We start from the raw sequence: 16,957 nt of genomic DNA, 5'->3' as shown, positions 1-16,957 counted from the left end.
CGTCTGTCGCAGCCACATGAGCGGGGTGGCATATACCACGACGGCGATATGCATCCACCAGCCAGCCAGCCCCATGTCATCTGCACCCCACGACAAATTGAAGTATTAATGTATTTACCTGAGAATCTGAGATGAATATATTAACATGATGTATTAATATAGCGTTTGGTCGCTAAAAGTAAAAGATGCTAAATCAAAATGCTATTAGTTTCTTCCTCGTATCCTACATGACGATGCAGTCCTTATCGTCCTTTTTCCCGCCCTTGCGCGGCGCTACCTCCATAGGCTTACCCCCGTGAATCGCCGCCTGAATAACCGCCAGCCGCTGCTTAGCCCGCTCGTCGCCCGCGTCCGCCGCCCGGACATACCACACGTTGGCCTCGAGAATGTCTCTCCGGCATCCAATGCCCATTTCCAAAAAGTACCCCACGGCATACTGAGCCTTGACAAAACCTAGACGTGGTATTAGCATCCCTCTTCTGCAATGTTTTCAGGAGCTTTCGCAACATACCCAGCTCTGCTGATCTTCTTGCCCACTCATACGCCTCCTCTTCATCCTTTTCTAATATGGGAATAGCTCCTACCATGTACCACGCACACAAACCCATCATACCGGCGGCGTGGCCACGTTCAGCGGCTCCCGTGTAGAAATGCACACTCAATGCTGGATCCTTGGGACAATTGAGCAGCCCATGCTCGTAGGCCTCGCCCATGCGATAGTTGGCCTCTGGGTGTCCCAGGTCAGCGGCCTGCGTAAAAAGCTCGGCGGCGTAGCTTGGATCTTGAAAAATATCGTCGCCGTAGCCCGTCTCATACAGGCAACCAAGCTGGTACGGAGCGGCGTTGTATTGTGTATCGGCGGCTTCGGTGGCGAGCTTCATCCACTTGATTCCCTCGCGATATCGCTTCTCACCGAGATCGCCAGACAAGCAGGCCTTGCCGAGGCGTGTCATGGCACCGGGATGGCTTTTCGAGGCGGCAGATCGCAGAAACTGGACAGCTTTGGCGGCATCCTTGCGGCAGCCCCAGCCAAACTCGTAGCAGAGGGCCGTTCGGTAGGCCGACTCGGCGTGGCCGTGCTTGGCCGCGAGGACAAAGAGTGAAAAGGCCGAGTTGTAATCAGGCTTGCCCTTGTTGAAGAGGCCCGAAGCATAACCATCAGCGAGGTAGTATTGGGCAAAGGGGTAGCCGTTATTAGCGAGGCGCTGAAGTATCTGCTTGGCTTCGCGAACAAGCTCGACGGGGGATGCTACTGAGACCTCGACAACCGGGCTATCAAGATCACGGTGGGGGGTTAGCTTCTTCTTGGGATCAGTCCAGTCCAGACCCTGTTCTTGGGCGGTTGAGATGAGAAAGACAGCAAAGGAGTACTGAATGGACACGTCGGTTGTCTTCTTGACGTTTTGGCGATACATTTCCAGCGTCTTTTGAGCGCTGAGCAGCGAGGCATTATTACCAACGACATTTCGCAAGTTGGAATTGTCCCAAGTCAGAGGTGCGGGTGCTTGCTGAGGGTATGGAACGTTGAGAAGCTCGGCATACGTAGAGTGACGGTGATCGGGCGACTTTCTCGACTGTCCAGAGGGCGGGCGCGCGTGAGGGCTGCCCGGTATTAAACCAGGGGAGAGGCCGCGAGGCCCAAATTCTGAGTAGACCGAGTACGAGGAGTGCGGCCGAGGCATCGAGGTTCGCCGCATGGCCTGCATGGTGGGGGTGAGGTGGCGGCGAATGTGCGCGCCATTGTCGAGCAGATCTGGTGTCGAAGTGGCGCTAGGATCAGAGCCAGCGTCTTGCTGGTGGTGATACTGGAAAAGAGGAACCGACTGGTTGCGCGGGATGACATCTTCGGTGACCGAGGCGGCAGAGGAGTCCTCGAGGGGAGCGCAGTCTGGAGTCTCTCGGGTGGCGGAGAGGGAGCTGGTGCTGGTGGGCGCCGAAGACTGAAGCGAAGCAGGGGCATGCGAGGTGGTGTTGGATTCGTCGGATTCGCGAGAGCTGCGGTGGGCTTCCTGGAGGCGCGGATGGGCGGGAATAGTGTCGTCTACAAATTTTGTGTCGAGAGACATGTCGGTGAGCTGCTTGTGAGGGGCATGGTCGGCACTATCTTCGATGTTGGCATTCGAGGGCGTGGGCCATGCATGGTCCTGAAAGTTGACTCGGACGGGGGAGATGGGAGCGTCGCGAAGCTTGGCAGAGCTTCCGACGGACAATGGCGCAGGCGGAAACTGTTTTCCTGCAGGCGGCGGCGAGGTAGGAGGCGAGGTGGTGACGGCAGCCATAATGTATATTGGAAACTCTGAGCCTGCAGTGAATCCGCCGTTGGACGTTGGAGTAGAAGAAGAAAACGGCCAGCGGCCTGGGGGATGGTGGGATGTGGGGTGAGAGAAGAGAATATAGAGAAAGTATGATATTTAACGATGAACAAGAAGAAAATGAGAAAGAAATCCAAAAAGGAGACGATGATGGATAGCGGAAAGGAAAAAAGAACCCTAGCGAGAGACAACAGCGATGATGAGGGCTGGGGAGGGTCGGTCGGGAGATGCGGACAAGGGAGACGTAAACAGTTGTCGGTGGACAAGCAAGCTAACTTAGGTAGGTACCTACCGTAGTTAGCTGCCTGTTAGCAGAGTGGTAGCGTGGGCAGGTATGTAGGTACAGAACAGACCGACTTGCTTCCATCGCAGGTATTCTTAGTGTAATCTGCTACGTTGGTTGAGGTTCCTTGCAGCTGGAAGGTACTGTGCAGCCAGGGTCCTCCAGTCTGTAGGTACCTACCTACAGAGGTAGGCAGGCAAAGGCTGTTGCGTGCTGGTGCAAGTGCCTGCCCTTCAAGTTAGCGCCCAAATGGGGGAATCCACCGACCAGGTATTACGGCGGGTTCAGGGCTTTGCAGGGTGGGGGTTGCAGTGCTTTAGCGGTCCAGTGAGTGACGGTGTGCGTATTGTGGCTGGGCTTTGGCTGAATGGCTGGCTGGATGTAAATGGATAGCTGAACCGATAGTGTCACTTTGTAGACGGCTGAATGAATGACTGCAACAAGAATTTATTGTTCGTTCTGAATCTGGCCTTCGGTCTGCCCTAGCTGAGCTGGTCCGTCCTGCAGGCAGCATACCAGGTTGGATAGGTATCCCAAGTAAAAAAGGTGTCCTGCCTACGGATTACTTGCTCGGCGGGTCACGGGTGGCAGCTGATCCTATGGGCCCTGTCTGCTCGTCTTACAATTAGGTATTATTACGGTGCAGATTATGATATCTAGATGAAATATAACGAAACGAGCCATGATCAATTCCGACAATATTTATAGTTGGCCATCATTCCCATCATGCATCATGCTGTACCACCTGTCCCGTTGTGACGTTGGCGGCAGGGGCCTTTGCCGCTGAGCCTCACTCATCAGCCACTCAGGAGTCACGACCATGCTTCTGCAGAATTCTTCCCTCGACCCTCGGTCAGCCTTGGCTGCTCTATCGAATCAGCCGCATCACAGCCGCATCACGGCCTCTCCAACCCAATCAAAACTACCAAAAAATCTCATTTCCTCGCACCACATCGCTCCGCGCCGTTTTCTTAGCGTCTTCTTGGCCCCTATTATCCCTACTCAACCCAGCATCAACCACCTTCGACTGTCTTGCCAACATGCAATTTTCCAGCGTGAAAGCATCCTACGACAAAACACAATGCCATCGATAATCTCGTCATTTCCCGAAACACTACTTTCACCTCGGCAGTGCCCCGTCTCTCGTATTCCTGCATCCCTATGCCGTCATTTTCTCCCACCAGACACTGTCGCCAAGCACTGCGGGCCCGTATGATCCATTATAAGATGAACGACGCTCCATCTTGCGCCCAAGCGACCATCAATCCAACAGCACCAATAGTCATTATTCGAGTCGCATGGTTGCATTGCTGACTTGCATAAAATAGCCAGATTGCCAGGGTCATGTCAACTTTTAGATCTTGTCGTTGGTCCGCTTCGCCTGGACACAGACAGCTACGCCCGAGCAACTCACAACCCGCAACCCGCAACAAGCATACTCTACCAGCCAAGGCTTATTAGTTTCAGTCTCCCACAGAGTCATGTCGCTTTTCTCCCTTTTTTTTCTTCTGCTTCTTTTTTTCTAGCCTCTGTGGTCCTCTGCTCCACTCACGTGGCCGTTCGTATCTTGGCCTGAAACTGTTCTTAGCGTCCCATGACTAGATGAACCTCCATCCATCGTAACCGAGAGACTATTTCTAAGACGCTGTATCACTGTCTGCGCACTGGTGTACTGTCTTTGTCACATCTCGCAAGCACGTCTTCTCTGCATTTATTACCCTGCATGTCCGTCATCGGCCTCTTATTATCGCCATTCCCGTAGGAATAGATCTTGAGCCAGATCCGCGCTTGCGTGAGACACCCACCCTATACCAGCCGTGCCAGCCTTGACGACGGCGCTGAAGCATGGCTGATGCCCTGTATTGTTTCATCCTGTCTGTCATGGCGTCAAGCCTTTGCGCTGATGCCACCGCCAACTATCGGCGAAAAAATATTTCGAGACGCGGCCGAGACGCCGTGTGCTAAATAGCTGTCAATTGCCAACTGTGCATCGTGATACGTGACACTGAGGTCTGCTTGATCGAGGTCCACCTGCATTCCTGTCCCGAAGACAATGGCCTATGCAACACGCTAGAAAATGTTTGTCGCCTATTTTGACAAGGAGAATCGAGGCTCTATTCAACAGGTCATCGAAATCAACTATTTCTACACTCCAAACTTTCTGAACATGGTATCCAAAGTTGACCGTTGTTCCCGTACTTGTTAGGCAGCCAAACCCTGGTCGCCTGGACAACCAAGTAACTTAATGTACCTCCAAAACCCATATTAACACATCCGCCAATCATAAGCACTGTATTTATTCTTTCCAGCACACGAACCTCGCCCTTAGTGACGCCATCTAGCGCACCCCTAAACTCGCTACTTCGGGGTACATGCACGCCGTACATTGTGTCCATGTCAGCGGGGGCACATGGCCCGTCTCCCTTTTCCTGACAACACAAACTCCACAAACTCTGCATAACCAGCAGAGCATCACTCGTTTATTTACTTGATTTTCCTTTGCTCGTCTTTCTGCTTATCATCTTATTGTCCGCATTTTTATATTGCATTCATGAGCCTATAAACAATGTCGCTCCCACAGAGGCCCGGGCAAGAGTCGCCCAAGGCCAAAGGCTATCGAAACTCCAGCTCGCGGCGGCATCGGGCTGTCGACATCGAAACAGGCGAATTTCACACCGTCGATGTACCTGCCAAAGATCGTCGTCGCCGTGGCAAATCTACCTCATCCTTTGCCGAAACCATTTCCAACCCTAATAACAATCCCGATACCGCGCCTCTCCAGGGCAGCAGCTCACCGCAACCCGAAGACCACATCTCGCGAAAACGCAGCCTGATTCGCCCTGAGCGCAACCGCATCGACAAGGACCATCGCAACTACCACTACCATAAGCATTCCGCTCGAATGAATGTTCTGCCGTCCTCCACCGGCAATGATCCTCTCCTCGAGAACTTCGACACCACCACGGAACGATCCGGCGGCTCCCACGCCTATGAGACCGTCTCGGAGAATTCCAAGGAGAATAAGACCCGTGCTCAAGAAAAATCGAGCCCACCCCGGCCACCTCGCCGCGGTAGGCATGGAAAGATTGTCAAAGAGAGCAAGATCAAGCCCAGGCGCAAACACAAAGCTGTAGAGGACAAGCTGCGTCCCCCAACCATCTGGAACGTCTACTGCTCTCTTGTTACCTTTTGGTGTCCCGCCTTCATACTGCGTTGCTGCGGCATGCCTGCCAAGGCCCAACAGCGCGCTTGGCGTGAGAAGATGGGCTTGATTAGCATTATTCTCATGATCATGGCCGTCGTTGGTTTTCTCACCTTTGGTTTCACTGCCGCTGTCTGCAGCGCTCCTCCCATCCGCCTCCGCAACAACAGGGTCTCGGGCGGCTACATGATTTTCCACGGTGTCGCCTACGATCTGTCCGAGTCGCACCACCCCGTTGCCGAGGGCATTCCTCGCCGCCAGGACGGCACCGGCGCCAATGTCTTGTACGATTTGCCCGAAAAGCACACCGGCCAGGACGGAAGCTTCCTATTCCAAAACGTCAACGGTGCCTGCAAGAACATCATTACTGCCGCACCAGACTCTGATGTCCCTACCAACGCCAACGGCGACCTTGCCTGGTACTTTCCATGTACCACGACCAACCAGGATGGCTCGACGCAACCCAACCTGACGATCCCCTACTATCTTGGCTACGCCTGCCACACCTCCAACCCCGCACGCAACGCTTTCTACAAGGGGCTCAAGGGTGCCGCCGATGTCTACTTTTCTTGGCAAGATATTCGCAACAGCTCGCGCAACCTGATAGTGTACTCCGGCAATGTTCTCGATCTCAACGTTCTCAATTGGTTCAACGAAACTCAGGTTCGCATTCCCGACCGTTTCAAGGAGCTTCGCGACACCAATTCTCCCTTCAACAAGGCTGTCCGTGGCCGCGATGTCACTCGCCTATTCCAGAGCTCCGAGGACAAAAAGTACGCCCAGTGTTTCGAGGAGATTATCAAGGTTGGTTCCGTCGACACTGAAACTGTTGGCTGCATCGCTTCCAAGGTTGTGCTCTACTGCGCGTTGGCCTTGATCCTGTCCGTCGTTGTCGCCCGATTCTCCCTCGCCCTAGTCTTTCAGTGGTTCATCAGCCGTACCTATGCCGCCCACAAAACCTCGCAAAGCTCCGACCGCCGCAAGCGCAACAAGCAGATTGAAGATTGGTCCGAAGATATCTACCGTGCACCAGCGCGTCTCCCCGGCGAACTCGGCAGTACCGCAGCCGGTTCCGATCGCAATAGCAAGCGCGCTTCCACATTTCTCCCAACCACCTCTCGTTTCTCTGCTATCAATCCTGGCGAGCGCAGTTCCAACGCCCGCGGCCGTCTCCCTACCACCATGTCCAGCCAAGGCGGCAGCGCACTGCTCCAGCCAAACTCTGTCTATAAACAAAGCAACGACAGTCGCGCCAGCTTCCTCCGCTCAGAACCCTACGGCAACACCACCTCGACCGATGGACCTGGTCCCGCGGGTTTCATCCATGACTCTGTTGTTCCCCAACCACCCTCTGATTGGATGCCTTTTGGCTTCCCCCTTGCCCACACTATGTGTCTGGTCACTGCCTATTCCGAGGGTGCAGAAGGCATTCGTACCACTCTCGACTCGATTGCCATGACCGATTATCCCAACAGCCACAAGGTCATTCTCGTAATTTGCGATGGCATCATCAAGGGCAAGGGCGAATCAGTGTCTACCCCGGACGCCTGTTTGTCCATGCTCAAGGACCACACCACGCCGCCAGAGCTCGTTCAGCCATTCTCTTATGTCGCTGTAGCTAGCGGCTCCAAGCGACACAACATGGCCAAGGTGCACTGCGGCTTTTATGACTATGGTGCCAACTCGCGCATCCCTCAGGAGCGCCAGCAGCGAGTCCCCATGATGGTGATTGTCAAGTGCGGCACGCCCGCCGAGTTTGGTGGTTCCAAGGCCGGTAATCGTGGTAAGCGTGACAGTCAGATTATCCTTATGTCATTTTTGCAGAAAGTCATGTTTGACGAGCGGATGACGGAGCTTGAGTACGAAATGTTCAACGGCTTGTGGAAGGTGACTGGTATATCGCCCGACTACTACGAGATAGTGCTCATGGTCGACGCCGACACCAAGGTCTTTCCCGACAGCCTGACGCACATGGTGTCGGCCATGGTCAAAGATCCGGAGATTATGGGTCTCTGCGGCGAGACCAAAATTGCCAACAAGCGCGCCAGCTGGGTTTCTGCCATCCAGGTCTTTGAGTACTTTATCTCACACCACCTCGCCAAGTCGTTTGAATCTGTGTTTGGTGGTGTCACCTGTCTGCCCGGCTGTTTCTGCATGTACCGTATCAAGGCGCCCAAAGGCGGCCAAAACTACTGGGTGCCCATCCTGGCCAACCCCGACGTGGTCGAGCACTACTCGGAGAATGTGGTTGAGACTCTGCACGAGAAGAACCTGTACCTGCTGGGCGAGGATCGCTACCTGACAACTCTGATGCTGCGCACATTTCCGAAGCGCAAACAAATTTTCGTGCCGCAGGCCGTCTGCAAGACGACCGTCCCTGACGAGTTCATGGTTCTGCTCTCCCAGCGCCGTCGCTGGATCAACTCAACCGTGCACAACCTTATGGAGCTCGTTCTTGTCCGTGACCTCTGCGGTACCTTTTGCTTCTCCATGCAGTTTATTATCTTTGTCGAGCTCGTTGGCACACTTGTCCTGCCCGCCGCCATTGCCTTTACCTTTTACGTCGTCATCACCTCGATCATCCATCAACCCGTGCAAATCATTCCGCTCGTGCTGCTCGGCCTCATTCTCGGCCTCCCCGGCGCGCTGATTATTGTCACGGCGCACTCATTGTCATACGTCGCCTGGATGCTCATCTACCTCGTCTCGCTGCCCATTTGGAACTTTGTGCTGCCCACGTACGCGTTCTGGAAGTTTGACGACTTCTCGTGGGGCGAGACGCGCAAGACGGACGGCGAGGTCAAGGGCAAGTCGGGCCACGAGGCCGCCGGCGAGTTTGACAGCTCCAAGATTACCATGAAGCGCTGGGCCGAGTTTGAACGTGAGAAGCGCTCCAAGGGTGCGTACTGGGCGTCGAGCTCCCGCGACAACCTGACGTCGACGGGCGGCTGGGCGCTGCCGCCGGCGGCGGGCCATGAAGACTATTATTCGGATGCGTAGACCTTCGTCCAAGCATGATGGCTTCGAGTTGCACGTAGACTTGCTGACGCTTTTTCTGATGCCGGGTGGTTCTATTACTAGTATGGGCGCCTTTTCTCTTTATATCTTTTTCATTTGACGCTTCCGGATCATTTTTTTACACACACAGACAAGAACATTGTAATTTGCTGATTTCAAGAGGGGGGTGGCTTTGGTATATTTTTATGCTACCTTTACAAACTCAGCGGCGTCTGGATAGTCTTTATTTTTTGTTCTGTTAATAAGCCAAGCACAGCCAAGACCGTACTGTATACAAGTATATATATATCTATATACATATCTATGTATTCCAATATTTTATTCTGCACACATGACGACAACAATTTCATTATTTGTATGACTGCTCTGTTCCTTTTCGTTGCGCTTTTCCTACTACACAACCTCGCAAAGTCGACTGACTACATTTCGTAATACTTGGCATTTGTTAAGAGTAATGTTAGACTGCAAATATAGGAAAGGCTCTACACAAGGGGCGATATATAAAGTCTACAGCACAAACGGAAGGCAGTTCTGTCAGATTACAAGACAAAGTCGGAAAAAAAAGAAGACGAAATATATTATAGTCATGACATGTACGCCGGCTACGAAAGACATTCATTAGGGGGGTATCATCATCCGTCATCACTTTTTGGCCTCGACCTCGGCGCCTAGTTCCCACGGCCTGAGGGGGTCAACAAAGGTAGATATGCGCTGGTCACCCCATCGCGCGCCAATCGTGACCCAGACGTGCTTTTGCGGCGCCGTGCTGTGAATAGTCTCGCGATGTCCGCGCCACCGGAGGCGCCGTTCGCGCGCCATGGAGCTGTTGCCGAGCCCGCCATTCGAAACCCACTCCTTGACGACGGTGCGGATAAAGTCAATCTTGCGGCGGAAATCGTTGGCGGCGGGGATGCCCTGCAGCTCCGGGTCAATCTCGGGTCGCTTCCTGGTCGACCGCGTCGAGTTAACGGCCATTGTCGCGCGGGCGGGCGCCTGAAAGTTGAGCAGCGTCTGCAACGGATACGAGAGCGTTGCGCGGTCGTCGAGGGCCGCGGCGCCAATTGTGCCCGTCTCGGCGAGGCGCTCAGCCGCGTCCTGGGGCAGGTGCCAAAAGTGGCACCACGTCCCCGTGGCATCGAGCACAATTTTGGTGTGGTCTGGAAAGTTGAACTGGAGGTGGCCGTCGCAAAAGGCCCAGCAGCCTACGTCGCCAAAGCGCTGGTAGAACGTGACGAGCTCAGAAGGTGTGGCCTTTTGGCTCTTGGCAGCAGGTTCCTCGGCAATGGCTTCGTCGCGTCCATAGGCAATCATGTAGTTGGCAAACTTTTTCCACAAAATGATGCGCTCCCGTTTTCTGTGCTGGTAAATGTCGCGGCCCGGGTTCATCTTGCCCGCCGTGCCGTCTTCATTGACCGCTACGCGAAACTGCTCGGGCGATAGCGAGACTTCGGTCAGACCAGCCTCGCCCTTGTTTTCGAAAAAGGTAATCGACTGGGACATGGGGACCGGCTGGTTTCTCTCGGGGTATGATTCGTCTTGGCGCCGAAGAATATGTCTCTCGGCGCCGCGGATGAAGACGCCGGCAGGAGGAAGAAGGGCAGTCTTGCTGCCTTCGGTGGTGGGAATGTCACGAAGAATACAACCGACACCGCCATCGTTGAGGATATAGCCAAGACCAAACTTGTTGGTGTAGTCTACCCATTTGACCACAATGTGCGGTGGTGAGGGCGTGACTGTCTTGGAAGAGATGATGGCCATAGAGCGCGCGTTGAGGGCACGCTCCAGCTCAGTCTCTAACCTGCGAAGGCGTTCGAGCACGACATCGGGGTTGGTGCCAGCGACTTGAGTGAGCTTCTCCAAAGGACTGAAAAGAGTGGTGGTATGGATGGAGTCAGAGTTTTGCCGCGAGTGGCCTAGACTTGCGGATGCCGAAGCTGTCAGAGTAGCTGAGCGCTCGACAAGATGAATGTTTGGTGCTGAGCGGATAGAAGGAAGGGCGGTGCGTATCGCCGGGCGCACGCTTCTGATGGAATCGGGCGCCTCCTTGGGACGCAGTGCCAACGAATCTGTACGCTTGACCCGAGTGCCTTGTGAGGGTGCCTCTGCAGGAATGGATTCGGCCCGCTTGACCCGAGTGCTTTGTGAATGTGCCTCTGTAGAAATAGATTCCGCGCGCCTGACCCGAGTGCTTTGCGAGGATGCCTCTGTAGAGATGGGTTTTGCTGGCGGTGCAATAGATGGCCGGTTTTGGGCTCTTTGTTGAGCAGCAAAACTCTGAGGAGGCTGACGGAGAAGACTCGTCTTTTCGGGTGCAGTTGTGGGTGCAACCATCGTTGGCGCAGATACAGACTGTTTCAGGCGTAGTTGCTGCTGCTCCTTGATCCAGTCATCAAATGGCGTATAGACGATGTCTTCGGCTAAAGGAATGACGGGGGTGAGGCCAGCCTTTTCCTCGGCAGCCATCTCCTTCCAAATTTGCGTATGAAGAACTTGAACATGCGACAGGGTGCCAATGCCGGATTCGCGGCAGAGATCTTTGAGATTTCGCATGGATTGTGTGCGCATGGCCGAGGGCAGACGGCCGTAGAATTCTTGCCTATCAGGGGCCATTTCACGTAAGCGGGAGCTCATTTCCGACTCTCTTGGTGTGAAGCCAATTGTGAAGAAGGGGTGTTGAATTATGGTGTCTGGTTCGGGCCGTTGGTCGGCGTCCTCCAGCATGGTGGCTACGAGATCCTTGGCCTCCTCACTGATGTAGCGTGTAGCGTCATTGACGGGCCATTCATAGTCGCGCTCTCTTGCGCGACGGTAGATTTCATCTGTAGTGGATGATTGGAAAGGTGGCTTGGAAGTAAACATGGCAAACCTAGAAAATTAGCATAGCCGGGTGTCAATGAGATGAGAGGGCTCACATGATGATGCCTAGAGACCATATGTCAACCATGTGATCGTGGCCCTTTTTGCCCTTTTCGAGAATCTCAGGCGCAATGTAGTTTGGAGTTCCACAAAGTGTCGTGCGACGGATGGTGTGCATGTCCCTGCCCGTAACAAGGAGCGCAGCAAGACCAAAGTCGCCAATTTTAGCATTCATTTGAGCATCCAGAAAGATGTTGCCCATTTTCAAGTCTCTGTGGATAATGCCCTTGCTGTGCATATATTTGATGGCGCCGGCAATCTGCACCGAGTAAAACCGGACTTCGGGCTCCGTCAATCCCTTGCGGCGCTTGACCATGTCCATGAGCGAGCCGTTGGGGCAGAGCTCGAGGACGAGGTACGTGCTATTCTGAAACGAAAAGGCGCGCCAGAATTGGACGATATTCTTGTGCTTCATCTTGGAGTGTATTTGGAGCTCGGTTTGGAACTGGATATCGGTCAATGCTTGTTGCCTTGTGGTGACGACTCGAGACGGGACGTACCTTTTGCTCCATCTTGGGCGGCATATGACTCTTGACAATTTTGAGGGCGTAGACCTTGTTGGAGGGCTGCAGGTGACCGGTGTAGCAGATGGCAAAGCCACCCTTGCCGAGCAGCTTGCCTGTCTGGTAGATGGCCCCGTTAGGCCGCTCGCTGGATGAGGGCTCCAAGACCTCGGGCGGCGGCGGCGGCGGGTGCTCCTTGTCCTTGGCGGCCTTGAGCTGGGCGGCTGTCTTGGTCTTGACATCGGCGTGCTTGGGCATGCGCTGAGCATTGGCATCACGAGGCGACAATGCCTCGAGGTCGGCGCCCCTAGCGGCGAGCCGATGAGCCATGACTGGCGCTTGTTGCGGGGAGCGATGTCGTCGTTATCGGTTTGCTTCTCGTTCAAACAGCTGTTGTAGAGGCACGAGCAAGTGGCATACGTCGCACCGGGAAGGGGGGAAGGCGGCAAAAAGAAGGTTCAAAACAGAAAAAGACTGTCAAACAAGCGCTGAAGCAAGATGGGGAAAGATAAAAAGTCTAGAAGATGACTCTGTGGATCGTGACGGGCTGGTGCTCTAGAAGCCCGTCCATAGCTGCAGTGGTTGCCCCGTGGTTTGTGTACTTTTCTGACATTTTGGTTGCTGTTGGCAACGGAATTGGAGATGTGTGATTGGTCAGATGCAAAGTATGTGGAGACCAGACGTCGTTGAAATGGTGAGCAGCTGGCAGGTCGAAGAGCCCCACTTTTGAGAGATGACTACGCCTGTTTGACGATGAAATTGTTGCATTTCGCTGAGGAATTCGCTGAAGAATTCGGTGACGACATTCGACAATGGTGCCATTGCCGCTATTCAAGCTCGGAGCACTGTTTCTGAGGCACGTTTCCAAATATGGTGCTGTAAGTTTCTCCTTGGCGACCTCTCGCTACTTGTGTCACCGGCGCTTTTTAAACCCCGCAGACTACGCGCAATTGCTGACTGAAGACAATCTGGCAGAATCACATCAAGAAGCAAGCCCACGACCATGCGCGCTTCCGCGCCTTTGCCGCTCGCTACGGCCAGATGATGCACCAGTTGAATATGAGAATGTCGGTGGCGCTACTTCGGGACGTCGAGGCGGAGCGGCGCGCCAAGGAAAAGGCGGAGGCGCCAACGGTCAAGACGGAAGCGCAGACGCGACGCGAGGAGGAAAAGGAGCGGGAAAAGGAGCGCAAAAAAGCCAGCGGAACGACTTCGACGACTTCGACGACGACAACGACACAGGGAACGACGACAACAGGGACGACGACAACAGGGACGACGACAAAGGGGACGACGACTGCAAAGCAATCGCAAAAACCAAGGAGGCAGCCGTTTCAAAACATTTGGACACGCAAATTTCGCGCGTTACCCGAGGAAAAGGCCGTGGACCTGTTTGCCGACGTGATAGGCGACACATTCATCTTGGGGGTGGCGGTCGCACTGATCCTGTACGAGTACTGGCGCGCGCAGCAGAAGCCAGACAGCAACAAGGAGCGCATCGAGGAGCTGGCGCGGCGCGTCGAGGCGGGCGACGAGGCGCTGCGCGAGGCCGAGGAGAGGCACCGGCAGAGGCTTGAGGCGCTGGAGACGGCGCTGCGGTCGCTGCAGGATCCGAAGACCAAGAAGCCGCTGTTGCCATCGTTGCAGGAACCGAAATCTGAGAAGCCGCTGTCGCCGTCGTTGCAGGAAGCAGCTCCGACAGGGTAATTGTAAAGACGGACTTTTCGGGACTCTGCAGATTTGTCCATGTTCTTGTCCCTTGGCATGTTGGCGTTTGGGAAGTGTATATCTGTATAATAACACACATATCTATAGAGGGTAAAATCACCCAACTCTCCCGCAAAATCAGATTAGAAGCGGCCATTTAACATCTACTCTGTTTCATGTCATTGTAAAAAAGTAATAAATGCAGAACAAAAACCAAAAAGAAGAGAACAAAAAAGAGAAACATGTGCTATGGAGACGACGAATGTACATCCGTATGCTGCGTGTGGTGACACAAGATCTAGCAGGGTCCCGTCCCGATCTGCGCTGTCAGTGGTTGGTGGTGGACCATCCAGGTAGGACAGCTGCAACAACTACCGAAGGCGGCATCATCAATCAGACGAGCAGTCACATTCTCTTCTTTCCCACGGCCCGATTCAGCTTTTTCCCCCCTCATGTGATGGAGAAGAAGAGAAGCGCAAGTTTTAATGCGAGTCTAAAAAAGGATAAAAAGAATATAGGTTCCACGCGGGCTGCATGCAACTTCTTGGGCGCCCCCCGCCGTCGCAACAATGAAAAATCCTCCATTCACGTACAAGTAAAGGAAAAAAAGCCAAGACTGCAATAGCTCGGCCACTTATCAGTAGTCAAATGCAAGACGCCACTATGTAAATCCAATCACATCTCAGACACCAGCCTCCGCTACAAGGGCTTTGAAAAAAAAGAGGCGAAAGGATGATGGAGAGATTTAAGAGGTGAATCGGGTTTCGCTGGGGATCAACTGGTCGGTGGAGAATGTCGAGTGCCGACCAATGGCGAGCGTCGCACAGCCGCTGGACTTCCCAATCGGGCATTGATGGTGACGGTGGCTTGCATACAGTCATTGATTCGCGAAAAGAAAAGAGGGGAAAACGTTCTACTCGGGGGGGTCGGGGAGAGTTTTTCAGTTCTCTTTTTCTTGGCCTTTTTGATCCCAGCGGTATCTGATTCATGCGAATAAGAATTGCATGATACCAAGAAACTACCGAGACTAGGTTGATCGGTGGGAAATGGGCGGTGACTGGCCGACTGGCCTGGGCGAACAAAAGTCATGCGATTGCTTGCTGGCATTGCGCAAGCAACGCCGTGGCCACCTACGATGAGCAATAGCCACGTGCGGCCACGATATGGTTCGGTGGGCGGCGCGACCGAGGGCAAAGCACACGGGGCAAGTTTTGGGCTATGATCCGTACACAGGCTCCTTTCGGCACTTGTGGCGGGCGGCTATATCAGCGTCCGTTTTATCCGAAAAAGAAGCGAAAGAAAGAAAAAAGGAAAAGGAGGACAGGGCACGGCACGGCTACTTGCGTCTTGTCCCCCTCCCCTCCACACCTCTGTTCCCGTGGCAGTAATTGAATCTTGCGATGAACCTCTCCAACCTCCTTCTAGATGAGACGACGGCCGCCTTCGTTACGGTGCGACTTGACCAATGTAACAGAATTCTGATGTTGCGTAGAAAGGGCGTCCCGAGAGATCAATCGCATCAAAGAAAAGAACCTGTCAGAGAACGGGGGGTTGGGCTTGATAATAAGAAACAAAAAAAAAAAAAAGCGCAGGCCATCACGCAACAAGTCACAACAGGATGGATGGATGCGCAGCCAGCAGCCTCTTGCAAGTTGCGACGTGCCGGTGGTTCACACCCTAGTCATTTGTAGCAGCAACCCGAAAAAAAAGGATGATTAATCTAAAAGAAAAGATGGCACGGCTGTTGCTTCCCTTCCCCCTCCCCGCACACACGGGCAAGCTTGTGTGGCTTGGGCTTGATTGAAAAAACGTGGGATGCATCATGCCCGCCGAAAGGGTGTATATTGGAGCAAAGGCGGGGGGAATCAAAGAATGGCCCCCCTTATACCGTTTTGATCGTTTTCTTTCTTATTATTCTCAAGACGACGGATAACGGGGGTGATGAAGAAATAAGCCGAGGTGGGAAATAAGATTGAACAATGCTGCCTGAAAAGAAAAAAGTCACAATGGGCGCACAGCGTGTACACAGAGCGAAGGGGTGGGCGGCTACCAACAAAGTCGAAGTTAGCAAGCCAGCGAGCAAGCAAGCAAAGGAGCACGTTGCAGCGTCCCACGGTACCTACATATTGGAATCCAAATGACGACCAAGAAGGGGGTCTTTTTAATCATTTTCATCTTTTACCAATAAGACCTAGAAAAAGGCTGCATTCTTCCTCATCAAATGCCCCGTCGCATCGCTGTTTGGCCCAAAATTGCCTGGTGTGCTTGTGCAGCCACTCACAAATACAATACTTACTTTAAATACAATAGACACACCAAAAAGAACTATGCAGTTGCCAGCCCTCGCAAGTGCAAATATATACACAATAGAGGGGGAAAAAAACTACCCCCCCTTGACCCTTGCAACACACACGACACACACACCCTTGCTCCTCACCCCTCCCCCCCCTGCTACAACCGTCATCCGTTCCCATGATTGGTCCCGTCCCCATCGTGTAACCGCCGGAACGCCCATCGCCTAACGCAAGCCCCATCCCCGGCCCGCTCTCCAACTGACTTTAGGCCCTGTAACTTTTCTTTTTTGGGGCCTTGTGGCTTTCTCTGTTGAAGAGACCCGACCGACCTCTTTTAGTGATGACCCCCTCCAACTCTTCTGCAGCGATTCCTCATGGCTGGCCGCCGCCGCCGCCGCCGCCGCCGGACCGGTACGCGCCCGGTCTTTACTGTCAGTGGCCCTTTTTCTTGTTGCCCTTTGTTCTGCTAAAAGTTCGCCAAGAATAACTCCATTTGCCAGGGGTGTGTGCGTGTGTGTGTGTGTGTGTCAAGGCGGCTGGCTGTGATAGAATGACAAAGCCCCCGGCGCCCAAAAAACTGCCGCTTCTTCTTTCTTTCGCCAATGCTTGTTGCACGACGGCTTCTATACGCTCCGAACCTGTTTGTACGCTAAAAAAAGGCACAGAGGGAAAATTAGCCTGATTCTTTCTCATTGTTATCCTGGAACCGAGGAATACTACCC

At 53.7% G+C, this 16,957-nt stretch overlaps 4 protein-coding genes across 4 annotated transcripts; 2 read left to right on the top strand and 2 right to left on the bottom strand.

The window, feature by feature from the left end:
* Nucleotides 1-223: 223 nt before the first annotated feature.
* On the bottom strand, nucleotides 224-2,279 carry BBA_08044 (Sel1-like protein; the record flags this gene model as incomplete). The annotated part of the gene is made up of 2 exons (XM_008603141.1): nucleotides 224-453; nucleotides 512-2,279. The coding sequence occupies 2 exons, from the start codon at nucleotides 2,277-2,279 to the stop codon at nucleotides 224-226; spliced, it is 1,998 nt and encodes a 665-aa protein (XP_008601363.1).
* A 2,882-nt stretch (nucleotides 2,280-5,161) lies between these two features.
* On the top strand, nucleotides 5,162-8,797 carry BBA_08043 (glycosyltransferase family 2; the record flags this gene model as incomplete). The annotated part of the gene is made up of 1 exon (XM_008603140.1): nucleotides 5,162-8,797. The coding sequence occupies one exon, from the start codon at nucleotides 5,162-5,164 to the stop codon at nucleotides 8,795-8,797; it is 3,636 nt and encodes a 1,211-aa protein (XP_008601362.1).
* A 660-nt stretch (nucleotides 8,798-9,457) lies between these two features.
* BBA_08042 (serine/threonine-protein kinase plo1) lies at nucleotides 9,458-12,564 on the bottom strand (the record flags this gene model as incomplete). The annotated part of the gene is made up of 3 exons (XM_008603139.1): nucleotides 9,458-11,681; nucleotides 11,728-12,176; nucleotides 12,232-12,564. The coding sequence occupies 3 exons, from the start codon at nucleotides 12,562-12,564 to the stop codon at nucleotides 9,458-9,460; spliced, it is 3,006 nt and encodes a 1,001-aa protein (XP_008601361.1).
* A 482-nt stretch (nucleotides 12,565-13,046) lies between these two features.
* BBA_08041 (Optic atrophy 3) lies at nucleotides 13,047-13,941 on the top strand (the record flags this gene model as incomplete). The annotated part of the gene is made up of 2 exons (XM_008603138.1): nucleotides 13,047-13,112; nucleotides 13,210-13,941. The coding sequence occupies 2 exons, from the start codon at nucleotides 13,047-13,049 to the stop codon at nucleotides 13,939-13,941; spliced, it is 798 nt and encodes a 265-aa protein (XP_008601360.1).
* Nucleotides 13,942-16,957: the final 3,016 nt, after the last annotated feature.

Source organism: Beauveria bassiana (genome assembly GCF_000280675.1).
Source record: "Beauveria bassiana ARSEF 2860 unplaced genomic scaffold BBA_S00030, whole genome shotgun sequence".
NCBI classification, from domain to species: domain Eukaryota; kingdom Fungi; phylum Ascomycota; class Sordariomycetes; order Hypocreales; family Cordycipitaceae; genus Beauveria; species Beauveria bassiana.
Note: the sequence above shows the minus strand (reverse complement) of the source record. Positions and strands in the feature narration are given on the sequence as shown.